This window comes from Stegostoma tigrinum, chromosome 9 (genome assembly GCF_030684315.1).
Source record: "Stegostoma tigrinum isolate sSteTig4 chromosome 9, sSteTig4.hap1, whole genome shotgun sequence".
Classification (NCBI taxonomy): domain Eukaryota; kingdom Metazoa; phylum Chordata; class Chondrichthyes; order Orectolobiformes; family Stegostomatidae; genus Stegostoma; species Stegostoma tigrinum.
This window is the reverse complement of record NC_081362.1, coordinates 73,903,276-73,929,171: the sequence shown is the minus strand read 5'-3', so window position 1 is coordinate 73,929,171 and position 25,896 is coordinate 73,903,276. Positions and strand designations below refer to the sequence as shown.

At 43.7% G+C, this 25,896-nt stretch overlaps 1 protein-coding gene across 1 annotated transcript in view; it reads right to left on the bottom strand.

Annotated features, from left to right (window-relative positions):
- Nucleotides 1–25,896, bottom strand: part of LOC125454875 (calpain-2 catalytic subunit-like) — a 79,568-nt gene that overhangs the window by 40,493 nt on the left and 13,179 nt on the right. The window contains exons 3-5 of the mRNA XM_059648625.1: nt 5,160–5,278; nt 4,384–4,517; nt 1,909–2,077 (exon numbers count right to left, since the gene is read on the bottom strand). Of these exons, the coding sequence (XP_059504608.1) occupies nt 1,909–2,077; nt 4,384–4,517; nt 5,160–5,278 (422 nt within the window). The remainder of the gene's footprint in view (nt 1–1,908; nt 2,078–4,383; nt 4,518–5,159; nt 5,279–25,896) is intronic.

Sequence of the window (25,896 nt, the reverse complement as noted above, 5' to 3'; positions counted from 1 at the left end):
CATTTTAGACATAGTGTTCCCTTACCTATCATTTGTGTTATAGCCAATTCGCGTTGCCAGAACACGCGTTATAGCAGGATCTCTGCTATCTCATGATTCCTGCACCCCTAGCATATTAGTCTAAACACTGCACAGTTGTATTGGGAAACAGTGCCACAAGGAACTTTGTCTCGCCAATATTCTCTCTAATTTTTTTTCACTGCACAGATCTCCAAATTTCACGTGCAGGAGCAGCTCCTTGAAGACGAAGTCATGCACTGGTACACTAATCAGTGTACATGAACCTCCCCAGTGACTGCCTGGATACTCATGGAGCTTATAGGGAATGGTGATCCTGGCTCAATTTAGGTGTAACTACTGTGGCCTCTACATGTTAGAACATAGAACATAGAACATAGAACAGTACAGCACAGAACAGGCCCTTCAGCCCACGATGTTGTGCCGACCATTGATCCTCATGTATGCACCCTCAAATTTCTGTGACCATATGCATGTCCAGCAGTCTCTTAAATGACCCCAATGACCTTGCTTCCACAACTGCTGCTGGCAACGCATTCCATGCTCTCACAACTGTCTGTGTAAAGAACCCGCCTCTGACATCCCCTCGATACTTTCCTCCAACCAGCTTAAAACTATGACCCCTCGTGTTAGCCATTTCTGCCCTGGGAAACAGTCTCTGGCTATCAACTCTATCTATGCCTCTCATTATCTTGTATACCTCAATTAGGTCCCCTCTCCTCCTCCTTTTCTCCAATGAAAAAAGTCCGAGCTCAGTCAACCTCTCTTCATAAGATAAGCCCTCCAGTCCAGGCAGCATCCTGGTAAACCTCCTCGGAACCCTCTCCAAAGCATCCACATCTTTCCTATAATAGGGCGACCAGAACTGGACGCAGTATTCCAAGTGCAGTCTAACCAAAGTTTTACAGAGCTGCAACAAGATCTCACGACTCTTAAACTCAATCCCCCTGTTAATGAAAGCCAAAACACCATATGCTTTCTTAACAACCCTGTCCACTTGGGTGGCCATTTTAAGGGATCTATGTATCTGCACACCAAGATCCCTCTGTTCCTCCACACTGCCAAGAATCCTATCCTTAATCCTGTACTCAGCTTTCAAATTCAACCTTCCAAAATGCATCACCTCGCATTTATCCAGGTTGAACTCCATCTGCCACCTCTCAGCCCATCTCTGCATCCTGTCAATGTCCCGCTGCAGCCTACAACAGCCCTCTATACTGTTAACGACACCTCCAACCTTCGTGTCGTCTGCAAACTTGCTGACCCATCCTTCAATCCCCTCATCCAAGTCATTAATAAAAATTACAAACAGTAGAGGCCCAAGGACAGAGCCCTGTGGAACACCACTCACCACTGACTTCCAGGCAGAATATTTTCCTTCTACTACCACTCGCTGCCTTCTGTTGGCCAGCCAATTCTGTATCCAGACAGCTAAGTTCCCCTGTATCCCATTCCTCCTGACCTTCTGAATGAGCCTACCATGGGGAACCTTATGTTCTACCTCCCCCACAAACTGACTTTGATATCACAAGAATTTAACGCCCTCCCTTCAGCACCATCTCTCCATCCAGCCGTGCATTCATCTGCTCTCTTTCCTATTTCTTTACTATTTCTCTTGCATGTGGTGCTGAGATTTAATCAGATTATTGCATTTGAAATTCCACCTGTTCATTTTCTATATAGCTCCCTAAACTCTGATTGTAAGATCATTTCCTTTTATTCTTCTTATATTATTTGTAAAAATATAGACTACGATCACTGGCTGTTCCAGGGAGGCAGCATTCCATTCTGGAGAAAAACCTATACAGTCCCCTACTGAACCTCTTTGGGTCTTCATCATAACTATGAATGAGGAGTTCTAATGATATTTTGGATTAATTAGGGACTCACATTAATCGAACAGCCAAGGAGTGAGCCGCATCTTAGTGCCTTTTTAATGATTTTAAAGAGGTTGCTTGGTGCTTTGTCCAATTCGTACCACTCTGCAATTCCTCCTGTAAAATCTTCAAACCCTTCAGTGGTGGATCCTCCAGAAAGTGCTTCATATGATCCATTTAACCTGGGAAATGGGTAAATTGCAATTAATCCAACTCCATGAGAATCAAATGGCATGTTTCAGCCCTGTATCTGACAGCAGCTTCCCACTGAAGAAAGTAGAATTTAGCAAAGAGCAGCAGGGCAATCACATACACAAAAGCTACAATCGATACACCACATAATATTATTGTAGGCAACAATCAGATGGAGTGCAGGAGAATCCTGGGCAGCACAAGATAAAGAATTTCTGCTCAGGATCCAGAGGAACTCCTTCTCCTAACCTCCTTATAGAACATAGAACATAGAACATAACAGCACAGTACAGGCCCTTCGGCCTTTGATGTTGTGCCGACCTGCCATACCAATCTGAAGCCCATCTAACCTATACTATTCCACGTACATCCATATGCTTTTCCAATGACGACTTAAATGTACCTAAAGTTGGCGAATCCACTACCGTTGCAAGCAAAGCATTCCATTCCCTTACTACTCTGAGTAAAGAAACTACCTCTGGCATCTGTCCTATATCTTTCACCCCTCAATTTAAAGCTATGCCCCCTTGTGTCGCCGTCACCATCCTAGGAAAAAGGGTCTCCCTATACACCCTATCTAACCCTCTGATTATTTTATATGTCTCAATTAAGTCATGTCTTAACCTTCTTCTCTCTAATGAAAACAGCCTCAAGTCCCTCAGCCTTTCCTCGTAAGACCTTCCCTCCATACCAGGCAACATCCTAGTAAATCTCCTCTGCACCCTTTCCAAAGCTTCCACATCCTTCTTATAATGCGGTGACCAGAACTGTACACAATACTCCAAGTGCGGCCGCACCAGAGTTTTGTACAGCTGCAGCATAACCTCATGGTTCTGGAACACTGTCCCTCTATTAATAAAAGCTAAAACACTGTATGCCTTCTTAACAACCCTGTCAACCTGGGTGCCAACTTTCAAGGATCTGTGTACATGGACACCGAGATCTCTCTGCTCATCTACACTACCAAGAATCTTACCATTAGCCCAGTACTTTGCATTCCGGTTACTCCTGCCAAAGTGCATCACCTCACACTTGTCTGCATTAAACTCCATTTGCCACCTCTGCAGCTTATCTATGTCTCTCTGCAACCTACAACATCCTTCGTCACTATCCACAACTCCACCAACCTTAGTGTCGTCTGCAAATTTACTAACCCATCCTTCTACGCCCTCATCCAGGTCATTTATAAAAATGACAAACAGCAGTGGACCCAACACTGACCCTTGCGGTACACCACTAGTAACCGGTCTCCAGGATGAACATTTCCCATCAACCACCATCCTCTGTCTTCTTTCAGCAAGCCAATTTCCAATCCAAACTGCTATATCTCCCACAATTCCATTCCTCCGCATTTTGTACAATAGCCTACTGTGGGGAACCTTATCGAACGCCTTGCTGAAATCCATATACACCATATCAACCGGTTTACTCTCATCTACCTGTTTGGTCACCTTCTCAAAGAACTCAATAAGGTTTGTGAGGCACGACCTTCCCTTCACAAAACCGTGCTGACTATCCCTAGTCAAATTATTCTTTTCTAGATGATTATAAATCCTGTCTCTTATAACCTTTTCCAACACTTTACCAATAACTGAAGTAAGACTCACTGGTCTATAATTACTAGGGTTGTCTCTACTCCCCTTCTTGAACAGGGGAACCCCACATTTGCTATCCTCCAGTCGTCTGGCACTATTCCTGTAGACAATGACGAGTTAAAGATCAATGCCAAAGGCTCGGCAATCTCCTCTTGGCTTCCCAGAGGATCTGAGGATAAATCCCATCCGGCCCAGGGGACTTATCTATCTTCACACTCTGTAGGATTTCTAATACGTCTTCCTTGTGAACCTCAATCCCACCTAGTCTAGTAGCCTGTATCTCAGTATTCTCCTCGACAACATTGTCGTTTTCTAGAGTGAATGAAATCACAAATAAAGTTTAGACTTGATCAGGCCCTTTCTAATGATCTCCAGTTTGAGAGATTCCTGTTGCAGCTTCTCATTCAATCTCTTAAGTTAAATTTGCAGTTGGGTTCCAATGATTCCATCAGGGAGGGGTAATTATAACAGCAAAATAAAGTGTACGCCCTTGCAACTTGCTTGATAGAATTGGTTACAATCCAAAACGGTCAGCTTCTAATGGCTCTAAACTAGAGATACATTTACCCATTTCCCAAGAGAAAAGAGTTACACAGGCATCAGAAGTAAATGAGCAAATCAATAGCTGTTAAGATGGAAACCACTATTTTCATATCCCTGGAAAGGACCAAAGAACCAGACAATGGCCATAATTAGCTTACTTTGAGTAGGCTTTCTCCAGCAGGGCACTCCAAAACTCATTGCCAGAAGCAGAGTGCACAAACATCAGCTGATCATCCTTTGCGGGCAACCTGTCATCAATCACCACATCCACCCATTCGCCATACTGCCAGAACTGAACAAGAACATCAAGAGGTTATCACACTGCAGGAACAGAACTCACATCACTCAAAGTAGTCCAACAATCCAAATAATACTTACATTCTGTCAGTTTCAGTGGCTCTGAATACTTTCCAAATTCTGCATCCTAGTGCTCCAGTTGGAACTGCTTGTTCCAACAGAAGATTATTCGCTCAGGTTTAAAGTTATCAAAGGGAACAGAATTGATAAAAACAGAACTCTTTTGTAAGATTAAGAGGTCCACAATGAGTTCCATAGATATAAGGGGAACAAAAGAATATTGAAACAATGTGCACAGATATTAAGTCTACTGTTCATTTGGAAGACATATAGTAACCAACTCTTTGGCCAATTGGGTTTTGTGCTCTAACTACTACATTCATTGCACTCTTGAAGATGTATGGCCCCAATTTTCACTCCCTCTCAACGTGCCTTGTCAGTTCTTGTTCCCCTCATTCAGTCTCCCTTTTTATCTCTCTGTCTTGAATATATTCCTCTTTGCCCTGTTACTTGTCCCATCACATACAGCCAACATATGCTTCTGATAAAGCTCTCTTAACTTTCAATTAGAAACAGAATTTCTTTCATTGCCCTTCATTCCCGCCTCTCAGCATAATATAAAATTAGCAGTGCTTGCCTGGAAATGGAAGATTCCGGCATATTCAGAGTCAAATTCTTGCCCACTCGGAACAACCTTGCAGAGAACCTCATTATTCAGAGTCAGTGATGCAATAGCAGCCAAAAGCCAGCAGTCACCTGTAAAGAAAACCAGGAGGTAACCAGAGGATCATTTCACTTCTATATTTCTGCATTCAATGTCAATTACGTGCATCTGGTGTCAAAGTTCTGGAGAAAAAGGTTGAAGAAATTGGAGCAGTGTGACTGGAACCTCTGGGCTGAAGTGGAACATGGGATGGCACAAGAAAGGAAGCATTCTTCAACCATCTTTTAAAAACTCATTATCCTTAGACAACAAAAATGGAAATTTAAACAATATTTAGCTTCCTCACATCAGTAAGCTTATTATTAACAATCTATTTCCCTGGTTGTGAGGGCTTTACTATTGCCTGTGTAAATGGCATCTAGTATGTACTTAGCACACAACCACAGTTTGTCTGAAGAGAAGACATGTTCACCTGCATAATGTAATTCTTAAAGGTCTTTGACATATTGCAGAAAATCTGACCAGTTTGGTTTGGTGATCTTTCCCTCATCTGCTCATGCATCAAAACTAGCAATTGTATTTCAAAATAATAAAGTCCCAAGGTTCTGCAACACTGCATTCCCAATAAGAAGTATTCTTACAGAAAGCACAGTTGGAGAATCAGTCTACAATGCTGTAACTCTTTCTCTAACTCAGCCAACCTCAGCGTCAAGAACTTTGGAAGATCCCACACACACTTTTATTCTCTAGAAATCAGCACAAACCAAATGATTGCCACAATGTGGTAATGTGAATGTAAAATTTCTGATACATGTGCATTTTCAGTGGAAGTATAACCCAGCAGGACAGCTGCCAGATCTGGGCAGTTCCATCCATTTCATTAAATATATAAAGTTACCTTTGGAGGCACATGCACACGCACACGCACACACACACGCACACGCACATGCATACAGAGTAGGGTGCTGTGAGCAAGAAGATAACATTTTAGAAGTATTTCAACCTGCTGACCCTGAATGCATCCAGTTTCCATGACATGTAAGAGGCTCCAGTCACAGTGACAACTGTAATTCATGCAGAGGCTTAACATAGGAAATACTCTATAAATGCTTTACAGAGGAGAAACGGAAAGCAAAATGGAGAGACGGCCATAAGTCTAGTTAAATTTTGAGGAGAGCAGAGATGCACCCAGGCGGACTCGTTTGTCGGTTCAGTGAAGACTCAAGTCCACAGAATAGAACTGAAACTGAACTGAGGATGGTGGAGTGCAGCTGTGAGGGGGTTGAGGTGGTTAGGGGCAAACGACCAATTTTATAAATGAAATCCAGTGTCACATTGAGTACAACAAATAGGTTCCAATATAAATAGACTGTCCAAGTCTGAACACTGTTCAGAGAAAGCCCTTGAGCCAAAAGGAACTGAATTGCTTCCCTTTCGTACGAGCTAGAAATCCTTCCAAGAAGGGAACAGAGTAAAAGATTGTCAATTGACATGGAACTTTTGAAGTCTACCCTTATTTTAAAAAACTCGGCATTTCCCAAATCTACACTAATAAAGATCCTAAATCAATACTGAGGCATGTGTTTGCACCAATAGTTTATGCAGTCACATGTTTCAATTGGTCTGAACCTTCAATGATTTCTATTTAATGCATTGAAAGTAAACAGTTAATTAAATATAGGATACTTTTTTAAAAAGGCAGAAAAGACAGTCAAAAATTCCAAGAGGGTTGAATGACAGGGTCGGGAATTTTAAAAACTTCTGCATACAATCATACGTTCACAGCATTGAATAAATTAGCAATAGGGAAGAAGGCCATTCGGCCCAAAATGTCCAGCCAAGTAGCCTGATCCTACTTTCTAGCTTTTGGTCTTACAGTTAACAGTACTTCAAAGATTCCACTCTGCTTGCAAATCCTTTAAATTCTGGCTCAGCAATTAGCACTGCTGCTTCACAGTGCAAGGGATCCATGTTCAATTCCAGTCTTGGGTGACTGTCTGTGTCAAGTTTGCACACATTCTCCTCGTGTCTGCGTGGGTTTCTTCTAGGTGCTCTGGTTTCATGCCACAGTCCAAAGACATGCAGGTTAGGTGGACTGGCCATGGGAAATGCAAGGTTATGGGAATAGGGTAGGGATTGAATCTTGTAGAATGTTCTTCAGAGGGGCAGTGTGGGCTCGAGGGGCCGAATGACCAGCTTCCACACGGTAGCTATGCTATGATTCTATGAAATGATTTGAGTTGGGAGGCAGGGTAGATGAGTCGTGGGCAGATCTATCAATACGCTCAATGCCTGGGGCTACATCAAGAACCCTATGAAGCCATAAATGGAATTCGCTCTTCAGATAAACCCCCCCACCCCAATCCTCTTAAGGCAATTCAGCTCAGAGATTCTTCAAGAAGTCTGCATGTGTCAACTGAGAACAGAAGGCTGGAAGGAGGATGTTTGGAATCTCATTTGTCTTTTCTCTGCCATTAGAATAATTTTGAGGCCCTCTGACAGTCGAAAATGGCAGGTTGAGGCAGGTGCTGCTGAAGTGCCTTTGCAGTTACAATTTACCTCCACCATTGCTAGTAACTGCCCCAGCACTCCAATGTGAGTCGTATTGTAGAGTTACTAGCATAGACACATGGGAGTTCCACTGCACTGCACTTGCATCAAAACAGGAGGCCTCAAGAAATTCAGAGCCAAAGGATCAGGAATTTTGCAATTCTCTCTGGAGTAAATAAAGGGGCTTTGTGGCATTTTGGGTGGAATATGAGGCACAAATCAGACATGCCAAGAATTATATTTGTTCTAACATTTAGAATTTGTACAAAAAGTCATCAACCTGACCTAAAGCCTGTAGAAAAGTGACAGGTTGCACATGTGACTTGTAAATCAACCAGAGGCCAAATTCACAGGCTTCAAGTCTCAATAAACCTTGCCTGAAACTTCAATTCAGACTGAGCAGTTGTAAAGATCGATTACCCATTTTCCACTAAGAAAATATTCATCAAATTATTTTGCACGCATGATAAAGGAGAAATAGAAACTGACACTGTAAGACCATAAGACATCAGAGCCGAATTAGGCCATTCAGCACATCAAATCTGCATTCACCAGACCATGCAGCAGCTGTGGTGTGACAGAAATGGAGTTAACTGGAGGAATTTATCTGCAATAAGGGTCCCAGTCACCATCTGGAAAATTGGTGGGACCCGTGTTGCTTCTCTCCAGGACAGCAGATGAAATTACTGGGCACTTGGCCAGATAATGTCCCCAACGGGCCATAAAGTGTCTAATCAAAAGATGAGGTCCCATTCCTTAAAGCTTATGTTGAGTTTAAGTGGAACAGTATTGGATGACAAATCAGAGAGGATAGATTGGGAAAGAGATGGAGAATTAAAATGTCTGGTGAAATCCTTTCCTTTGCAATAAGGTTTCTCTCGTCAACAAGGTTTATTATGTCTGATACACAATACGTTTCTGCAATGAAAGAAGAACTAGAAAATGGAACTAAGGAAGGGGTACGCGATAATGTTACACAAAAAGAGAAGACTGCTGATAGTGTGGCAGAAAAGGGCACTTCAAGGCAATAATAGTTCCATATCGAGGAAAATCTGTTTATGTTAGATGCAAAACCAAAAAGAGATAATGGAAGTTCTCATCACAAAGTTGTTACAGCAAATAATGATTTTTTTTTAAGGCAAGTTCTATCCCATGGTACCTGAGGAATAGGGGTGCTATGTTTGCACAAAATCCCTCATTTCTGTCAAGCACAAATACACATTTTGAAAATAGTTTCAGAAACTATAATTGACATATCTTCAGACCCTAATTTTCCACCCAATCTGGTTGGGCTTCTCACTAGCTGTAACAGAGAGAAATGTGAACTTCTTCTCAGGTCTGAGAAGTGGAGCTGGAGTGTGGAAGCAGGCCATTCTGCTCATCGAGTCCACGACGACCCACTGAAGGGCATCTCAGGCCCACCTCTACCTTATAACCCTGCATTTACCACAGTTAATCCAAATAGCCTGCATATCCCTAGATACTATGGGTAATTTAGCATGGCCATTTTACCTAACCTGCACACCACTGGACTGTGGGAGAAAACCGGAACACTTAGAGGAACCCCACACAGACAAGGACAAAACGTACAAACTCTACACAGTCAACCAAGGATGGAATTGAACACGGCTCCCTAGTACTGTGAGGTAATAGTGCTAACCAGTGAGCCACTGTGCCACCCTACTCCTCAGGGTAGGTCCCACACTACAACATGAACATCTGTCTTGCTGACTTACCCACTTTATTTCTTTAAGTGACAATCCTTCAATCAGAATGGTACATGACCTCCAACCATTTCCAGGAGGAAATTCCAGCTCATACGACTGCCAGCCAATCGGACACTATCATCACTGTATGGTGGCAACATCAACAAGAGCAGGGGTCATGCCGGTACTGCAGGTAGGACAAGAAGATGGCACTCTGCACTGGATTCTGACATTCAGGTACATCCAAAAGATCTCTGGAGCCAGATCCACAGTCTACAGCAAATGGACACGGGGTTAGGAGTGGATGGTGGCACATATTGGATAAGTATGAGTGGGTGCAAAGATGTAGTGGAGACCAAGCTGGGAAAGGGAATTAGCACTTGGGGCGCTGGGTGCTATCCATGCCACCAATCCAACTGTTTCACTGGCCAAAAGATCGCTGGGCTCAATCAGCAGACTGAGCTCTAGATTTTTCCATCGCTCCAAAAATTAGAGTGAAATGAAATCCTTACTTGGGCATTCAAACCCTTGATGAAGGTTCTAACTGGGCCATGGACAGGCAGCCCAATGGATGCCTCCCTTGCTACTCATAACATCCTGGGAGAAGAAATGGGCTGGCAGTAAGGATAGCATCAATGACATAGCACCCTTGATGTACAAGTTCACCTGCCTGCTTTGCTTCCAGATGTTAAATCAGCCTAACTTGTAAAAATCAACCCACTGTGACATTGTGCCAAATGATAGGTTTAATGCTAGCGTGCAATGCTTTCTGAGCTGTTATCCCTCGCACTTTCCTTGTTAAGTTCAAGATGCTATTTTGAAAATCGATCCTTTCCAAAGTTACATCTGCTTTCCTGCTGTGATTCCCTTGCTTAAACTTGTTTTGCTTCATTTGTGGCTTTCATGGGTGTCGTTGCAGTTCCCTTGCAGTTTTACCATCACCACTATTTGCCCACACCTGCACCTACCTTTCAGGGGGCCTGCAGTTGTGTCAATCATTCTATGTTCCTCCACAGCCTCTACTCTATAGTGCGGCCCTTACTGCCGCTCCACTCTTACCTGTTGCAATGTACACAATCGACTTTCCTTTAACCTCCAACATGGTCAATTCCAGAGTTCTTTAAAGCACTCCATCTACAATTCTTTCACTACATGCTGTCTTTCAGTAAGATCATTCTAAAAAAAAAACGGGTATTCTGGTGACATCTAGCTCTAGCTCACCAATATTTCTCTGGACTGCACAATTATCTTTCAGACAGAACGTCTGAGACTAAGTTATGCATTTATACAACAGAATAGTCAAAGCCGTCACTTTGACTCCCAGCAAATATATTTCTTCTCCTTGACTTCTCACCCAAGCTAAACTGAGGCCATGACAGTTTGTGAATTCATAGTTATGTTCTGGAACCTTACCTTGTGTTGGACAGGGCTGAAGATAACAGGAACCGATAAGCAGCTTTATAATGGTCTGTAATGTGCGAGAAATTACACTGTCATTCAGGCTTGGTAAGAGCTAAGATTGCAGGAAAACTGCCATCTTTTCCAAATAAGGCATAGACATGGCACAGACACCTGTGTATAAAGAGGCCTAGGAAATCACTGATTTTCAGCAGAACTTCAAAGATGAACATTGCAGGAGGTAGACTAAATCAGGAGGTGTGGTAAGAGATTAGGAAGAGTTCTAGCCTGGCCAGCTATCAGTTCTCCTGGGTAATAATGTTTCGGGTTAGTTACAGAACCCAGAGTTGTGAAAGACAGTGATTGAAATCTCTAATTGTCGAATGCATCATTTAAGTACTTAATAAATCAATTGAGTTTTATACAGCTCTAACTGTCTCTGTTGCATCTTCATCTTTGTATATATTGTTGTCTCTCAGAGACGGACAATATCTGTCTATTATTAAGGTCACTTGTTTGTACTTCTAAACCATAATACCCCTCCACATAACAGAATAATACTAGCAACAAAATCCTTATTCACATCTTTACATCAGGCCCTAACATTTCCAATATCTGCCTCAGTCCCACCCTTCCCAATTCTAAATTGCCCAACACTCAGTACAGAGTCTAAGATAACAAGGTGTAGGGCTGGGTGAGCACAGCAGGCCAAGCAGCATGAGAGGAGCAAGAAGGCTGACATTTGTCGCCTGGTACAGAGTCTAACAGGACCAAAGCCTGTTATTAATATGAATGTGGAGGCTGCGTATTCTGATAAAGCTGTCACTAATGATAGCTCTCCATCTCTAGAAGCAATGTACTGTGGCAAACTTAAAATGCTACTATGATAGCAACTACCATTTTGATTCTAACCATAGCCAGACTACGTTCTTAAATGCCATGAATGGGCAAAGCGTGTGGCTGATATATGGAACCTCCCAAACAATGGTAGAGAAGTTTCTGGGCAAAAAGACAGGCTCAATCTGTATGAAGTGTGAATGCATAAATCACTGAATTATTCAGCATCAGTGGAACTGAGTTTCCATCCTGGAACCATCTTATCTTTCAGCAATTGTAGACTATAAACTGGTTGTGACTTTAAAGAACAGATCTAACTTACATCTGAATTTTCATATGAACCTCAAGGCCATTTTGTAAACTAAACTTCAAACAACAGTCCTCTGATGCACTCAGAATGGGCTTGCATGCCAGAGAGATGAGCTTTATTGGCTTTCTAGCCCAATATAAAGCTAGTTATCACAACATCAATTGAATGTGAATCAAAATGACGGAACCAAAGAATATGGGCAAGACTTGGATCAGTTTCAGTTGTTTTTTTAAACATAAAGGAAAGTCAAATGAAGTAATTTGCCTTTGTTCTGCTATTCACATCCTCTTACATTTACATCTGGTCAAACCTGTTTATTATTTGCCCATTTCATGATTTATATTCAACAGGGCTGCCTGGGTCAAACTAATTCAATCTATATTTGTGTTTAGATAAAGGTGAGGCAGTGCAACAGACCAAGCTTTGAAGAAAAACCACAAACGCCAAACAGAAAAAAAGCAGGTAATGTGCAGCAGATCAATCAATATATGAAACAGGAAGGTATATTAGCATTTTGAATGTAAACCAGAACTCAACCTTCTCCTTCTTTCAAATCAGGTTTATTCACCCACTTCCTTTTTTTTAATTTTACACACATCAGGTAAGCACAACTGCTTTTCATCTTGGTTGCATTAGCCAAAATGTATACACTGAGATTTCCAATGTGAATATCACTAGTGTGAGCGTCTGAAAAAAAAGTTATGAGCAGAACTATTTTTAAAATGGCTGCTGTAAAACAATTTACTGCAGAATCAATGTAAGCGATTAAACATCAGATTCCAGAAATTCTTCAAAAACAGAAATTCTTAAGTACCGATGGAACCAGCAGCATTCAAAGACTGAACAGATGACCAAAGGGAAAGTATCTACACAGTGGAAACTGAATTTTGTAAAATTATACATATGAGTTACTCTCTAGCATCCTAAACAGAGTCCATTGTCATAGAATCATACAGCATGGAAACAGACCCTTCAGTCCAACACATCCAAGCTGCCCAAATATCCAAAAAACTTAACTAGTCCCACTTGCATGTGGTTTGGTCCATATCCCTCCAAACCTAAATACATAAACCTGTCCAAATGTCTTTTACATGTTGAAATTATACCAACCTCCATCACTTTCTCTGGCAGCTCATTCCATACATGCATGATCCTCTGTGAGAAAAAGTTACCCTTCAGGTCCCTTTCAAATCTTCCCTCTATCACCTCAAACCTACGTCGCCTAGTGTGGACTCCTCTACCCTTGGAAAAAGGCCTTGGCTATTGATCATATCCTTGCCCTTCACGATTTCATAAGCCTCTATAACAGTTTCTGCTTCTCAAAATTCTGTTTTTGTCCTGTGGAGTTGGTCATTTGATATACACTGACGCCAAGGCATTAAAACTGTTCTGGTCTCCTGCTGCCAATCCTGTCCATGTGCCTGTACAAAAATTACATGTTCCTTGAGTTTATGCAGGATGAGCAGCTAACTAGAGTTGATAAGTCGTCAGAGAATGTAACAGGCCCAACTCACACTTGCTCTTTTTGTACTACCTCCCAAGCTGGAGTTCAATGCCTTGATATTTAAAGAATCTTTATGCTTTCTTCATTCCCTTGAATATTTCCCACATGTTGCCAGTAGGTTTACACAGTAACATTTCAGCTAGTTTGCTGTGGTTAATCCGTTCCTAATCTCTTCAAAGCTTACCTAAATTTAGGACTCTGGTTTGCGGTTTTTCCTTATCTAACTCCAACACAATATTAAATTCAAAATAACAAAGTGTGGAGCTGGATGAACACAGCAGGCCAAGCAGCATCTCAGGAGCACAAAAGCTGACGTTTCGGGCCTAGACCCTTCATCAGAGAACTTACGACTCTCAAGATGTTCCTTTACTTACAGATTATTAACTAACTGCAATTTGTTATTCATCATTAATTCTAGTGTGTTCTGTACCCTTCGCTCTCTGAAACACAAAATGATCTGTTTCTTTATATAAAACAATGTTGTACAAAAGTCCTGAATACATTTTAGAAAATTCTTACTTTTACTACATGCATAGTTTTCCCAGTTTACATCAATTTAAAACACCCATTACAACCACACTGCCTCTGCTATATCCTTCCCTATTGTCTACACTTATCTATCCACCCTATTACATCATTATTGTCAATGGTTGGATAGTTATGTAAACAACTCCCTCCAGAGTGTTGCAATCTTTGTTGTCCCTTAGTTTTGTTTCTTGATCACCAAAATCCTTACATTTTACTGCCCCTATTGTGTATATTATGTTCCACCCATTGTTTTACAATTCAATTCCTGATCTTCTGAAGGTTCAGGGAGCATGACGTGTCTCTTGAAATCTATCTTTAAGCCAGCTGTCTCTATATTGTCTGCTGCATCAATCAATCATTCATGCTGCTAACTTGCGTCATTTTCTTATTACGCCATGTACAATCTTAAAGGGAACACCCGATTTGGTCTCAGAGCTAATGGGAACTGCAGATGCTGGAGAATCCAAGACAACAAAATGTGAGGCTGGATGAACACAGCAGGCCAAGCAGCATCTCAGGAGCACAAAAGCTGACGTTTCGGGCCTAGACCCTTCATCAGAGAGGGGGATGGGGAGAGGGAACTGGAATAAATATGGAGAGAGGGGGAGGGGGACCGAAGATGGAGAGAAAAGAAGATAGGTGGAGAGAGTATAGGAGGGGAGGTATGGAGCGGGTAGGTCAGTCCAGGGAAGACGGACAGGTCAAGGAGGTGGGATGAGGTTAGTAGGTAGATGGGGGTGCGGCTTGGGGTGGGAGGAAGGCATGCGTGAGAGGAAGAACAGGTTAGGGAGGCGGAGACAGGTTGGACTGGTTTTGGGATGCAGTGGGTGGGGGGGAAGAGCTGGGCTGGTTGTGTGGTGCAGTGGTGGGAGGGGACGAACTGAGCTGGTTTAGGGATGCAGTTGGGGAAGGGGAGATTTTGAAACTGGTGAAGTCCACATTGATACCATTAGGCTGCAGGGTTCCCAGGCGGAATATGAGTTGCTGTTCCTGCAACCTTCGGGTGGTATCATTGTGGCACTGCAGGAGGCCCATGATGGACATGTCATCTAAAGAATGGGAGGGGGAGTGGAAATGGTTTGCGACTGGGAGGTGCAGTAGTTTGTTGCGAACTGAGCGGAGGTGTTCTGCAAAGCAGTCTCCAAGCCTCCGCTTGGTTTCCCCAATGTAGAGGAAGCCACATCGGGTACAGTGGATGCAGTATACCACATTGGCAGATGTGCAGGTGAACCTCTGCTTAATGTGGAATGCCATCTTGGGGCCTGGGATAGGGGTGAGGGGGGAGGTGTGGGGTCAAGTGTAGCATTTCCTGCAGCTGCAGGGGAAGGTGCCAGGTGTGGTGGGGTTGGAGGGCAGTGTGGAGCGAACAAGGGAGTCACGGAGAGAATGGTCTCTCCGGAAAGCCGACAGGGGTGGGGATGGAAAAATGTCTAGGGTGGTGGGGTCGGATTGTAGATGGCGGAAGTGTCGGAGGATGATGCGTTGTATCCGGAGGTTGGTGGGGTGGTGTGTGAGAACGAGGGGGATTCTCTTTGGGCGGTTGTGGCGGGGGCGGGGTGTGAGGGACATGTTGCGGAAAATGCGGGAGACGCGGTCGAGGGCGTTCTCGATCACTGTGGGGGGAAAGTTGCAGTCCTTGAAGAACTTGGACATCTGGGATGTGCGGGAGTGGAATGTTTTGTGCCTCTTTGTAGGTTACGTGGAACAGTCCCTCTTCCGCACCTACACAGGCCCCAAACCCCACCTCTTCCTCCGGTACATTGATGACTGTATCGGCGCCACCTCTTGCTCCCCAGAGGAGCTCGAACAGTTCATCCACTTCACCAACACCTTCCACCCCAACCTTCAGTTCACCTGGGCCATCTCTAGCACATCCCTCACCTTCCTGGATCTCTCAGTCTCCATCTCAGGCAACCAGCTTGTAACTGATGTCCATTTCAAGCCCACCGACTCCCACATCTACCTAGAATACACCTCCTCCCACCCACCCTCCTGCAAAAATTCCATCCCCTATTCCCAATTCCTCCGCCTCCGCCGCATCTGCTCCCACGACAAGACATTCCACTCCCGCACATCCCAGATGTCCAAGTTCTTCAAGGGCTGCAACTTTCCCCCCACAGTGATCGAGAACGCCCTCGACCGCGTCTCCCGCATTTCCCGCAACATGTCCCTCACACCCCGTCCCCGCCACAACCGCCCAAAGAGGATCCCCCTCGTTCTCACACACCACCCCACCAACCTCTGGATACAACGCATCATCCTCCGACACTTCCGCCATCTACAATCCTACCCCACCACCCAAGACATTTTTCCATCCCCACCCCTGTCTGCTTTCCGGAGAGACCATTCTCTCCGTGACTCCCTTGTTCGCTCCACACTGCCCTCCAACCCCACCACACCCGGCACCTTCCCCTGCAACTGCAGGAAATGCTACACTTGCCCCCACACCTCCTCCCTCACCCCTATCCCAGGCCCCAAGATGATATTCCACATTAAGCAGAGGTTCACCTGCACATCTGCCAATGTGGTATACTGCATCCACTGTACCCGGTGTGGCTTCCTCTACATTGGGGAAACCAAGCGGAGGCTTGGAGACCGCTTTGCAGAACACCTCCGCTCAGTTCACAACAAACTACTGCACCTCCCAGTCGCAAACCATTTCCACTCCCCCTCCCGTTCTTTAGATGACATGTCCATCATGGGCCTCCTGCACCGCCACAATGATACCACCCGAAGGTTGCAGGAACAGCAACTCATATTCCGCCTGGGAACCCTGCAGCCTAATGGTATCAATGTGGACTTCACCAGTTTCAAAATCTCCCCTTCCCCCACCGCATCCCTAAACCAGCCCAGTTCGTCCCCTCCCCCCACTGCACCACACAACCAGCCCAGCTCTTCCCCTCCACCCACTGCATCCCAAAACCAGTCCAACCTGTCTCCGCCTCCCTAACCTGTTCTTCCTCTCACCCATCCCTTCCTCCCACCCCAAGCCGCACCCCCAGCTATCTACTAACCTCATCCCACCTCCTTGACCTGTCCGTCTTCCCTGGACTGACCTATCCCCTCCCTACCTCCCCACCTATACTCTCTCCACCTATCTTCTTTTCTCTCCATCTTCGGTCCGCCTCCCCCTCTCTCCCTGTTTATTCCAGAACCCTCACCCCATCCCCCTCTCTGATGAAGGGCCTAGGCCCGAAACGTCAGCTTTTGTGCTCCTGAGATGCTGCTTGGCCTGCTGTGTTCATCCAGCCTCACATTTTGGTGACCCGATTTGGTCTTCTGGGGTCAACCTACTCATATGGCCTCCCATACCCTTGCTAATATATTTTTGACCCAATTAATTCAACTCTGTTGCTACTTCTGTATTTACCTGATCTACAGGAACACAAGTGGCTCTTCCATCCTGTCTGCACAGTCTTCCCTGGCCAAAAAAGTGATCAACATTTGGCTCCAGGAAGCCAAAATCCTTCTTTCTGCACTATTCCTTCAGCCATGCAGTTGTTGACTTCATGATGTCTAGTATACCGGCACTTGGAAAGCAATATACCACCCAGGACTGTGAATTATCTTTACAGATCTCACCCTTTCTTCAATTGTAGTGTCCTACAATCACCACACGCCTACTCCTTTTCTTTTTAATGTTTCCCCCATTTGCTTCTTTAAATGATTACAGTCACTGATTTTTGCTATATGGTATCTAAATATTTATACGCTAAGGCTTAGGAGTAGATCTGTAGCTCGGGTTGTGGGTGTTGAGGTTGGTTGTCTTGCTGAGCTGGTTTGTTGTTCCGCAGATGTTTTGTTACTGTGCTTGCTAACATCCTCATTACAGCCTCTGATGAAGTGTCAGTGTGTTTTCCCACCTGGTTTTTAAACTCTGGGGTCCGTTGTGATGGATTGTCTCACTTCTGGGTTTCCTCCATAGTGGAATGTATATGGGGTCGAGTTCAATGTGTTTATTAATAGCACGTTTCGTGAAGTGCCATGCTTCCAGGAATTCTCGTGCTTGTCTCTGCCTCGCCTGTCGCAGGATCTTGGTGCTGTCCCAGTCGAAGTGGTGGTTCTCCTTGTCCATGTGGATTGAGATGAGTGAGTATTGGTCGTGTCTTTTTGTAGCCATGTACTCTTGTTGTTAGTTTCCTCCCCGTTTATCCGATGTAGTGTTTCTCAGTCTCTGCAGGGGATCTTGCAGATGGCATTGGTCCTGTCCATGGTGGCAACTGTCGTAGGATTGATGTGGGCTTGTTTGCCACTCTGATGCCCAGCGGTTGTAGAAGTCTTGTGGTGAGTTCTGACATATTCCTGATGAAGGGTAGCGTGATGACTGTGTCAGGGCGTGTAGAATCTTTCTGATGCTGTTCCTGTAGGCATCTCCTGACCCAGTTCTTTGGATATCCCTTATCCTTGAACACTTGGAAGAGGTATTCTTCCTCCTCTTGGCGTAGTTCTATGTTGCTGCAGTGTGTTGTTGCCATTTTAAATAGTGTTCACATGCAGCTTTGTTTGTGTGTGCTGGGACGGTTACTATTGAAGTTCAATACCTGGTCTGTGTGTGTAGATTTTCGGTGTACTTTCGGTTGCAGTTCCCCATTTGTCTTGTGCTCCACCATGACGTCCAGGAATGGGAGTTGTTCCTCCACTATAGATGAAACCTGGAAGTGAGGCAATCCATCGCAATGGACCCCAGAGTTTAAAAACCAGGCAGGAAAACACACCAATGCTTCATCAGAGGCTGCACTGAGGATGTTACCAAGCATGGTAATGAAACATCTGCGGAACAACAAACTACCTCGGCGAGCTAACCAACCTCAAATATTTATACAGCTTAGGACAAATCTCAGATGATCACTGTTCTATCCTGATATGTCGCTTCCTGCCTGATGGTCACTCAGTCCCTTTTAGAGTCCTAATGTCCAGTGGTGTGACCACTTGATGGAAAATCTGTTTGAAAAAAAAAATCCATATACCTGCAAATGACAGGAAATGTATTCAGTTGACTCTTTAGCAGAATTTAAAACTCTCTCCTATGACGAATTTCGTGGTGAGTGAGCTGATGAATCAGGTGAGTGGGTGGGTGGCAACCGGGGACCCCACTGTTTACCTCAATCCAAACCATTTACATCCCTAGAAACAAACACCACTAAGGCTGTCACTACTGGCAACAGCCCACCAGCAGATCAGGGGATCATGTGGCCTCCCAAGAGGGATGGGGATAGTTGGGGGTTTTGAGGGGTGGGCAGATTCAAATGCACTTAGCACCTGATTGAGGGAAATGGAATGAATGAGCAACATACCCACTTGCTTTTGATACTCCAGCATCAAGTACCTGGGATCCAATGGCATTACTAGGGCTCCGCAAGATGCACTGCATCAGCAGCAACAATTGCCTCCCCAGTGGTACAGCTGCTCAACAGAGCTGTCAATTTCTTGTTGGCCATCAACTTGCAGTAGGTGGGACCCTTGCTGTTCAGTGAAGAGCTCAAGTGCCATTTAACCTGGAGTTAGCTAAAGACACAGTTGTCAATGGTGGAATGGTTGAAATTGAAAATGTGCAAGAGGCCAGAAATGGAGGAGTGCGGTTATCTTGGAAGATCACAGGGCTGTATAGTTTACAGAGGTAGGAAGGCATGGGGCTGTGACAGAATGTGAAAACATGAGAACTTTGAATCTAGATGTAATTCAACTGGGAATTAACATTAGCCAAGAGCACAGGATGATCCATGAAACCAACTTGAGTTATGGATAGTGAGTTTTTAATGAGTGTGAATTTAGAGATGATAGAAATATGAGTCCAGCCAGAAGTGCAATATTGCAACAGTTGAAATATGTCCACATCATGCATGCCACATATCACTGTTAACTTTGCTCTTATCAGACCAATTTACATATTCAGCCTAATAGAAACTCTTCTGATAATTGTTGTAATTTTAGTTCATTAAAATGAATGCAAATGTGTGAAGAGCTTCCCATTTGTTGTCTTGTTAGCAAGAAAAAATCTCAACTCCATGCATCAGTTTATTTGTCGAATTACACTAAGCATGCCTCAGGCTATTGTTTACCCGTCCAGACTTGTTCATAAAATTCTTTCGTTTAGCATATTTGGAAAACTGTTGTTTGGAGAGACCCACATTTGCAAAGCAGAGGTAGAGGCTTTAAGAAGCCTTTTCCTTGACTACCATCCATATTCCTTGCTCCTTCCAGGTGGCGTAATAGGTGGAGAGGTAAGAAGGACACCTATGGGCCTTCTCACCAAAAACTTCGTTACTGAGGTGGCAAGAAGTGAGTGAGTTTCTCTCCAAGGCCAACTTTCCCAAATTGGACCCAAATTTACTGGTTTTGTTTGTAATATTCTTTATGATTAAACTTTTAGGTGACAAACTGCTAAGAGAAAATTTACAAGCAATTTTATTAGTAATTGATGAATGATGCAGACAGTGTTCAACATTTGAAATATGAACCAGAGTGTGAGAGGAATAAACCCTGAATCCATTAAGAAAACATTAGATGGAGCAGAAGCACAGTGTGGGAAAGAAATCAGCCCAAAGTTCTTCTAAATAACTCAACAGAAAAGAGCCAAATAGTTTTCTCCTTCTGAGTGCATGTCAGACTACATGGATGTCAGAATGGTGATATATGCAGATAACAGTGCTGGAGCCAAGGTGTGGAGCTGGATGAACACAACAGGCCAAGCAGCATCATAGGAGCAGGAAAGCTGACGTTTTGGGCCTGGACCCTTCTTCAGAAATAGATATAAAGCATACCATTTCTTCAGGCTTTGCATTACCACACAAAATGCAGCTTACAGGAAAATTAGGAAGTCAGTAGAAGTTTTCCATCCATTAATTTCAAATGGATGGAATATCACAGTCCATATATTTACTGATAAGCTGCTGTCAGCAACATTAAATCCAGAAATTCTAAACACATATTTAAAATAGACAACAACTGTATATTATAATTTTGCATGCAGCTGATTCCCCTCCAGCGTTCAAATCTTTATTCAATCTCATAGGTGGCTTCCTTTGTTCAGCATATGAGAGATGAGTAGCAGATGAGGTCATCTCATAATACTGCAAAGGTAACGTTCCACAAGTGGGAAAGATATAAATTTGAAATATACAATATTCGGCCTCATCATTCCACTTTACTGCTTCATGTTGTAATTGTTGATTCTGCCTCCACTTCAGCAATTTACAAAAGCTGTCATGGTGGCTGTTGTGACTCTATACAGGACGGAGAAGTCCTCTCTTTCTCTCTTGCTCTTCCCTTATATCTAAGAAACGACCTCCCACTTGCACACACCACAAGAAAAAGCCCATTAAGCTTTAGGCACAATCAGTTGGTCACACCTTGTTAAGTTGCTATGGTTACTTACATTGGTTACTTAACCCACTGTCATAAGTGTCAGGTCGCAGTTTAACATCTAATTTGCTGTTGTATACTTTGCTGTGAGAAGGAGAGTGAGAAGCCCAGCACAAAGACTGACCTCAAAAAGAAAACTATGAGCTGCAAAAGATGAACAAGCCTGACTTGAAGCAGAAACCTGATTTAGCCAGTGCCAACTGTTCACTGAAAGGCGTCAGAATTCCATTCCAGACAAGAGGAGAAGTGTGAAGGAGGTGCAGGAAGCATATTTTCACTGGCTTCAAAATATAGGACATGTGTTTCTCATTGGTCCCCAGTACTTAATTGGCAGACCCAACTTAAATCCTTTTGGAGGGAGCTTCGGAGACAGAAATCTTTCCACAATTTAGGGTCTCATTTTACACAAACAAAATTTTCATTCAGATGCAGAAGTAAAGCTGGTTGATGCTGGCTCACAGCTGAGATTTCTAACACTGAGGAGGCTTGCTGTAAGCTATTAGGTAATGAGACAAGCCAGAGCACACTAAGAAGGTGGAAAAGTTTGGCACGGATTAGATTTCAATGACATATACTATTGTGCAAAAAGTGGAGGGTTGTCCAATTACGTGCTCTATCAAGAAATCAGATGTTAACTTTCAGTTGGCATTTAAAAAATGAAAGCATGCCTTAAATAAATAAAAACAGCAGTTCTGGTAGCATCTGGGGAGACAGAAACTATTACTGGTCTGTTAACCGGTCTTCAGAAAAGTTCGGGCCAATCTTGAATATTAGCCCTTCCCCTCTCTCCCCTGATGGTGCCAGACCCGTATTTCTAGCAATCTCAGTTTTTATCTCAGATTTCTGGTGTCCATGACACTTTACTTATACGTTTATGGCCTAAACAAAGTTTGTTAACTCACATACATGCTGGTTAACATTTTTTATTGGCTGTTTCGGGACATTGAGAATATAAAGTTTACGGCTGAGGAAGAACTAGCCTTTTCACTCCTCATGTAGGAGGCAAACGGCATTGGCAATGCATCCAATGCAACGGGTGGGACCTGTACATCCGTACACTCAGTACATAAGAGTGAATTGTGATCGCTTGTTCAAGATTGAAGGTGCCATGCTACAAGTAAAAGGGTCATGGAAAAACATGTGTGCTTGTCTGTCACATGAGAATTTAACAGGAGGGAGATTTGGAATTTTTTGAAAATGGAAATATAGTACATAAAATATCTGGAACTTAAACAGTACTCAGTCATCCAATCCAAGCTCCTCTCTGGTTTCTAGTATGTCTTACTTGTTTCTACCTGAACTAGAGGTACAATTATATAAATTGTCTTTTCAAATGACAGCTGCACAAGAAAACACTAGGGATAGGTCAGCATTGGAATTTTAAAGCAGTACTGGAAAACCAGATTGGTAACTTTGCGTAATACAATCAGGCCTCTGGCCTGTGTGCCTCTGTTGTCCCACCTTCAGATTCAAATCCAGCCCAGAAAGACAGTAAAAGAACTGGTTAATTTGCAGGACACAGAGTATTTTAATTTAAAGCTGTTTTTCATTTTATCGTGGGCTGGATGTGTTTTACACAGCGAAAAGTTTCATGTAAAAATAAGTTGGGTGCTCAGCCGATCATCTTCTTGCTCACGTCCATCGTATGGAGAGGGTACTGATACCAGCACCCCACCCACCACATGTAAATTTGAAACAAAAGATCTCATTAAAAACTGGATTGATCCCAACAGTATGCTGCCCACACCTAAATATGGCAGGTGTGGTAGTCAGATGGGAGTGGTTGGGCTGTTTTTAAGTGCCTATGTGAACAAAGACACGAAGGAAGGGGAAATCTTATTCACAGGCTACCACATACATCATAAGTACCCTGATGACATCACCCCACCCCTCCTTCTGTACTGTCTGCCCTACAAAATTTTGCTCCCTCTGTGTGCTGGAGGATTGCTCCCCACTGTGAAAACTTGATTATGTACCTTATCGGGGAAGTCACAGCCCTCTTTGAGCTCCCACCTGCAGCACTGGCAGTGCCCCCACTGCCCCCTGGTGCAGCTGGAATCTTTCGGGGGTAGGAACTCCTCCCACCCAAGGGTGCAGAATTCCCATTCTTAACCAATTAAACCTGGGAGTTGGGCTTGAGAGAACTGAATGAGCTTCCATTCCATTGTTGGCGGGGTGGGGTCTGCCCAGCTGTCCCCACCCTCTGCACATGATCGATTGTGAACAGCCACAAACCACATTTAAAAGAAAAGTACACAAACACCCTTATATTTTTTCCTCCTGGGAGCTGAATTTCAGAGATCTTATTGTGAACAAGTTTTATTCAGAACACTGTTTCATGTGTTCATAATTGTTCCAGGGACATGGCTACCTTGGGAAGTTCATTAACAGGCAGTGGAGATATGTTTGGAACAATCACCAACAAGTAATAACAGAGATGTTTATATCATCCATAGCTATAGGTGAGGTGCTGGAGGACTGGAAGGTGGCTGGTGTTGTGCCTTTACATAACAAAGGTTATAAGGAGAACGCTGGAAACTACAGACTGAAGAACTTGACAGCACTGGTTGGCAAGTTATTGGAGGGGATTCCGAGTGATAGGATTTATACGCATTTGGAGTGGCAAGGATTATTTAGGGATAGTCAGCATGGCTTTGTGGATGGGAAATTGTGTCTCACAAACTTGAGATTTTAGAGGAAATAACCAAAACGGTTGATAAGGGCAGCACAGTAAACATTGTCTTCATGGACTTCAGAGAAGTGTTTGACTGGGCTCAGCATGGTAAACTAATTAGTAAAGTTCGATCACATGACTGCTTACAAATTGGATACAAAATTGGCTTGATGGCAGGAGATAGAGTGTGGTGGTTGAGAGTTGCTTTTTGGACTGGAAGCTTGTGACCAATGGTGTTCCACATGGATCAGTGCTGGGTCCACTTTTGTTTGTCATTTATACACATTATTTGGATGAGGATTGAGGAATCAGGGTTAGCAACTCTGTGCATGCCACAAAACTGCTGATACAGTCAACAGTGAAGAAGGTTATCTAAGATTACAAAGGGATCTTCATCAATTGGGCCAACGGGCAAGTGGAGTTTTATGTGAGATATTGCAAACAAGCAAGGATAGTACTTAAACTGTTAATGGCAGGGCACTGGGCAGTGTTGTAGAACAGATAGGTCTGGGAGTTCAGGTACATAGTTCTTTGCATAACAGGTAGACGGGGTGGTTAAGAAGGTGTTTAGTACACTTACCTTCATTGTTCTTTTGGAGTACTGTGTACAGATCTGGTTGCCCTGCTACAGGAAGGATATTATTAAATTGGCGAGGGTTCAGAAAAGATTTACCAGGATGTTGCTGGGATTTCAGGATTTGAGTTATAAGGCGAGGCTGGAACTTCACTGGGGCGTAAGAAGTTGAGGGGTGACCCCACAGAGGTTTATAAAATCATGAGGGGTATAGATAAGGTGAACAGTAAGTCTCTTTTCCCTAAGATGGGGAGTTCAAAACTAGGCGACATAATTTTAAGATGAGAGGAGAAAAGGAACCTGGGGGCAACTTTTTCATACAGAGGGTGGTTCATATGTGAACTGGACTGCCAGAGGAAGTGGTAGTTGCAGGTACAACTACAACATTTAAAAGACATTCGGATAGAAACATGAATAGGAAAGGTCTAGAGGGATTTGGGCCAAACACAGGTAAGTGGGACTAATTTAGTTTGGGAAACTTGGGTGGCATGGACATGTTGGATGGAAGGGTCTGTTTCCATGCTGTCGGACTCTATGATTCTTTTTCCTTTGATTTACATTCGCTGCAGATTTGGTGGAGCTCCTTGATGCCACATTCAGTCAACTACTTCAAGTTTTTCCTTCTCATTGGTTCTCTTCAACTGGCCTCATAGGCTAGCAATGCAGTCAAACAACTATGCCCTTTAGGATATCAAGGTGTGAAGCTAGATGAACACAGCAGGCCAAGCATGCTCCTAAGATGCTGCTTGGCCTGCTGTGTTCATCCAGCTTCACACTTTGTTATCTTGGATTCTCCAGCATCTGCAGTTCCCATTATCTCTGATGCCCTTTAGGACACAGTTTAATTAACAGTGGGGCTACGAAACAAGCCATTCTTGGCAACAGACTCTGAAGATCCCCAGAGTACATTCTGTGCCTCTATTACCCGCACTACATCTTCCAAGCGGTGTTCAACATGGAGGAGAGCAAATGCATCAACTGAGGGTGGGAGAATTTGCTATTCTGCAGGCGGTTTATTTGCTCACATTTGACCTGATCTCATCTGGCTACATGGGGTCCTGGAGCAATATTGACATGTCTCAGGTCAACCCCCTTCTGACTATGCCACCACCTCTGAGCCCACCCAGGGACTGTGAGGTCTAGGACATTATCTGTAATGTACTATTCTGTGAGAATGATTATTTTATACTGTCGCTTAACTGGTCCCTGTCAAGCACACAGATGTTAGTAAGAAGGACTTTGCAGGCTCCTCAGTGCTGTGTTGTTT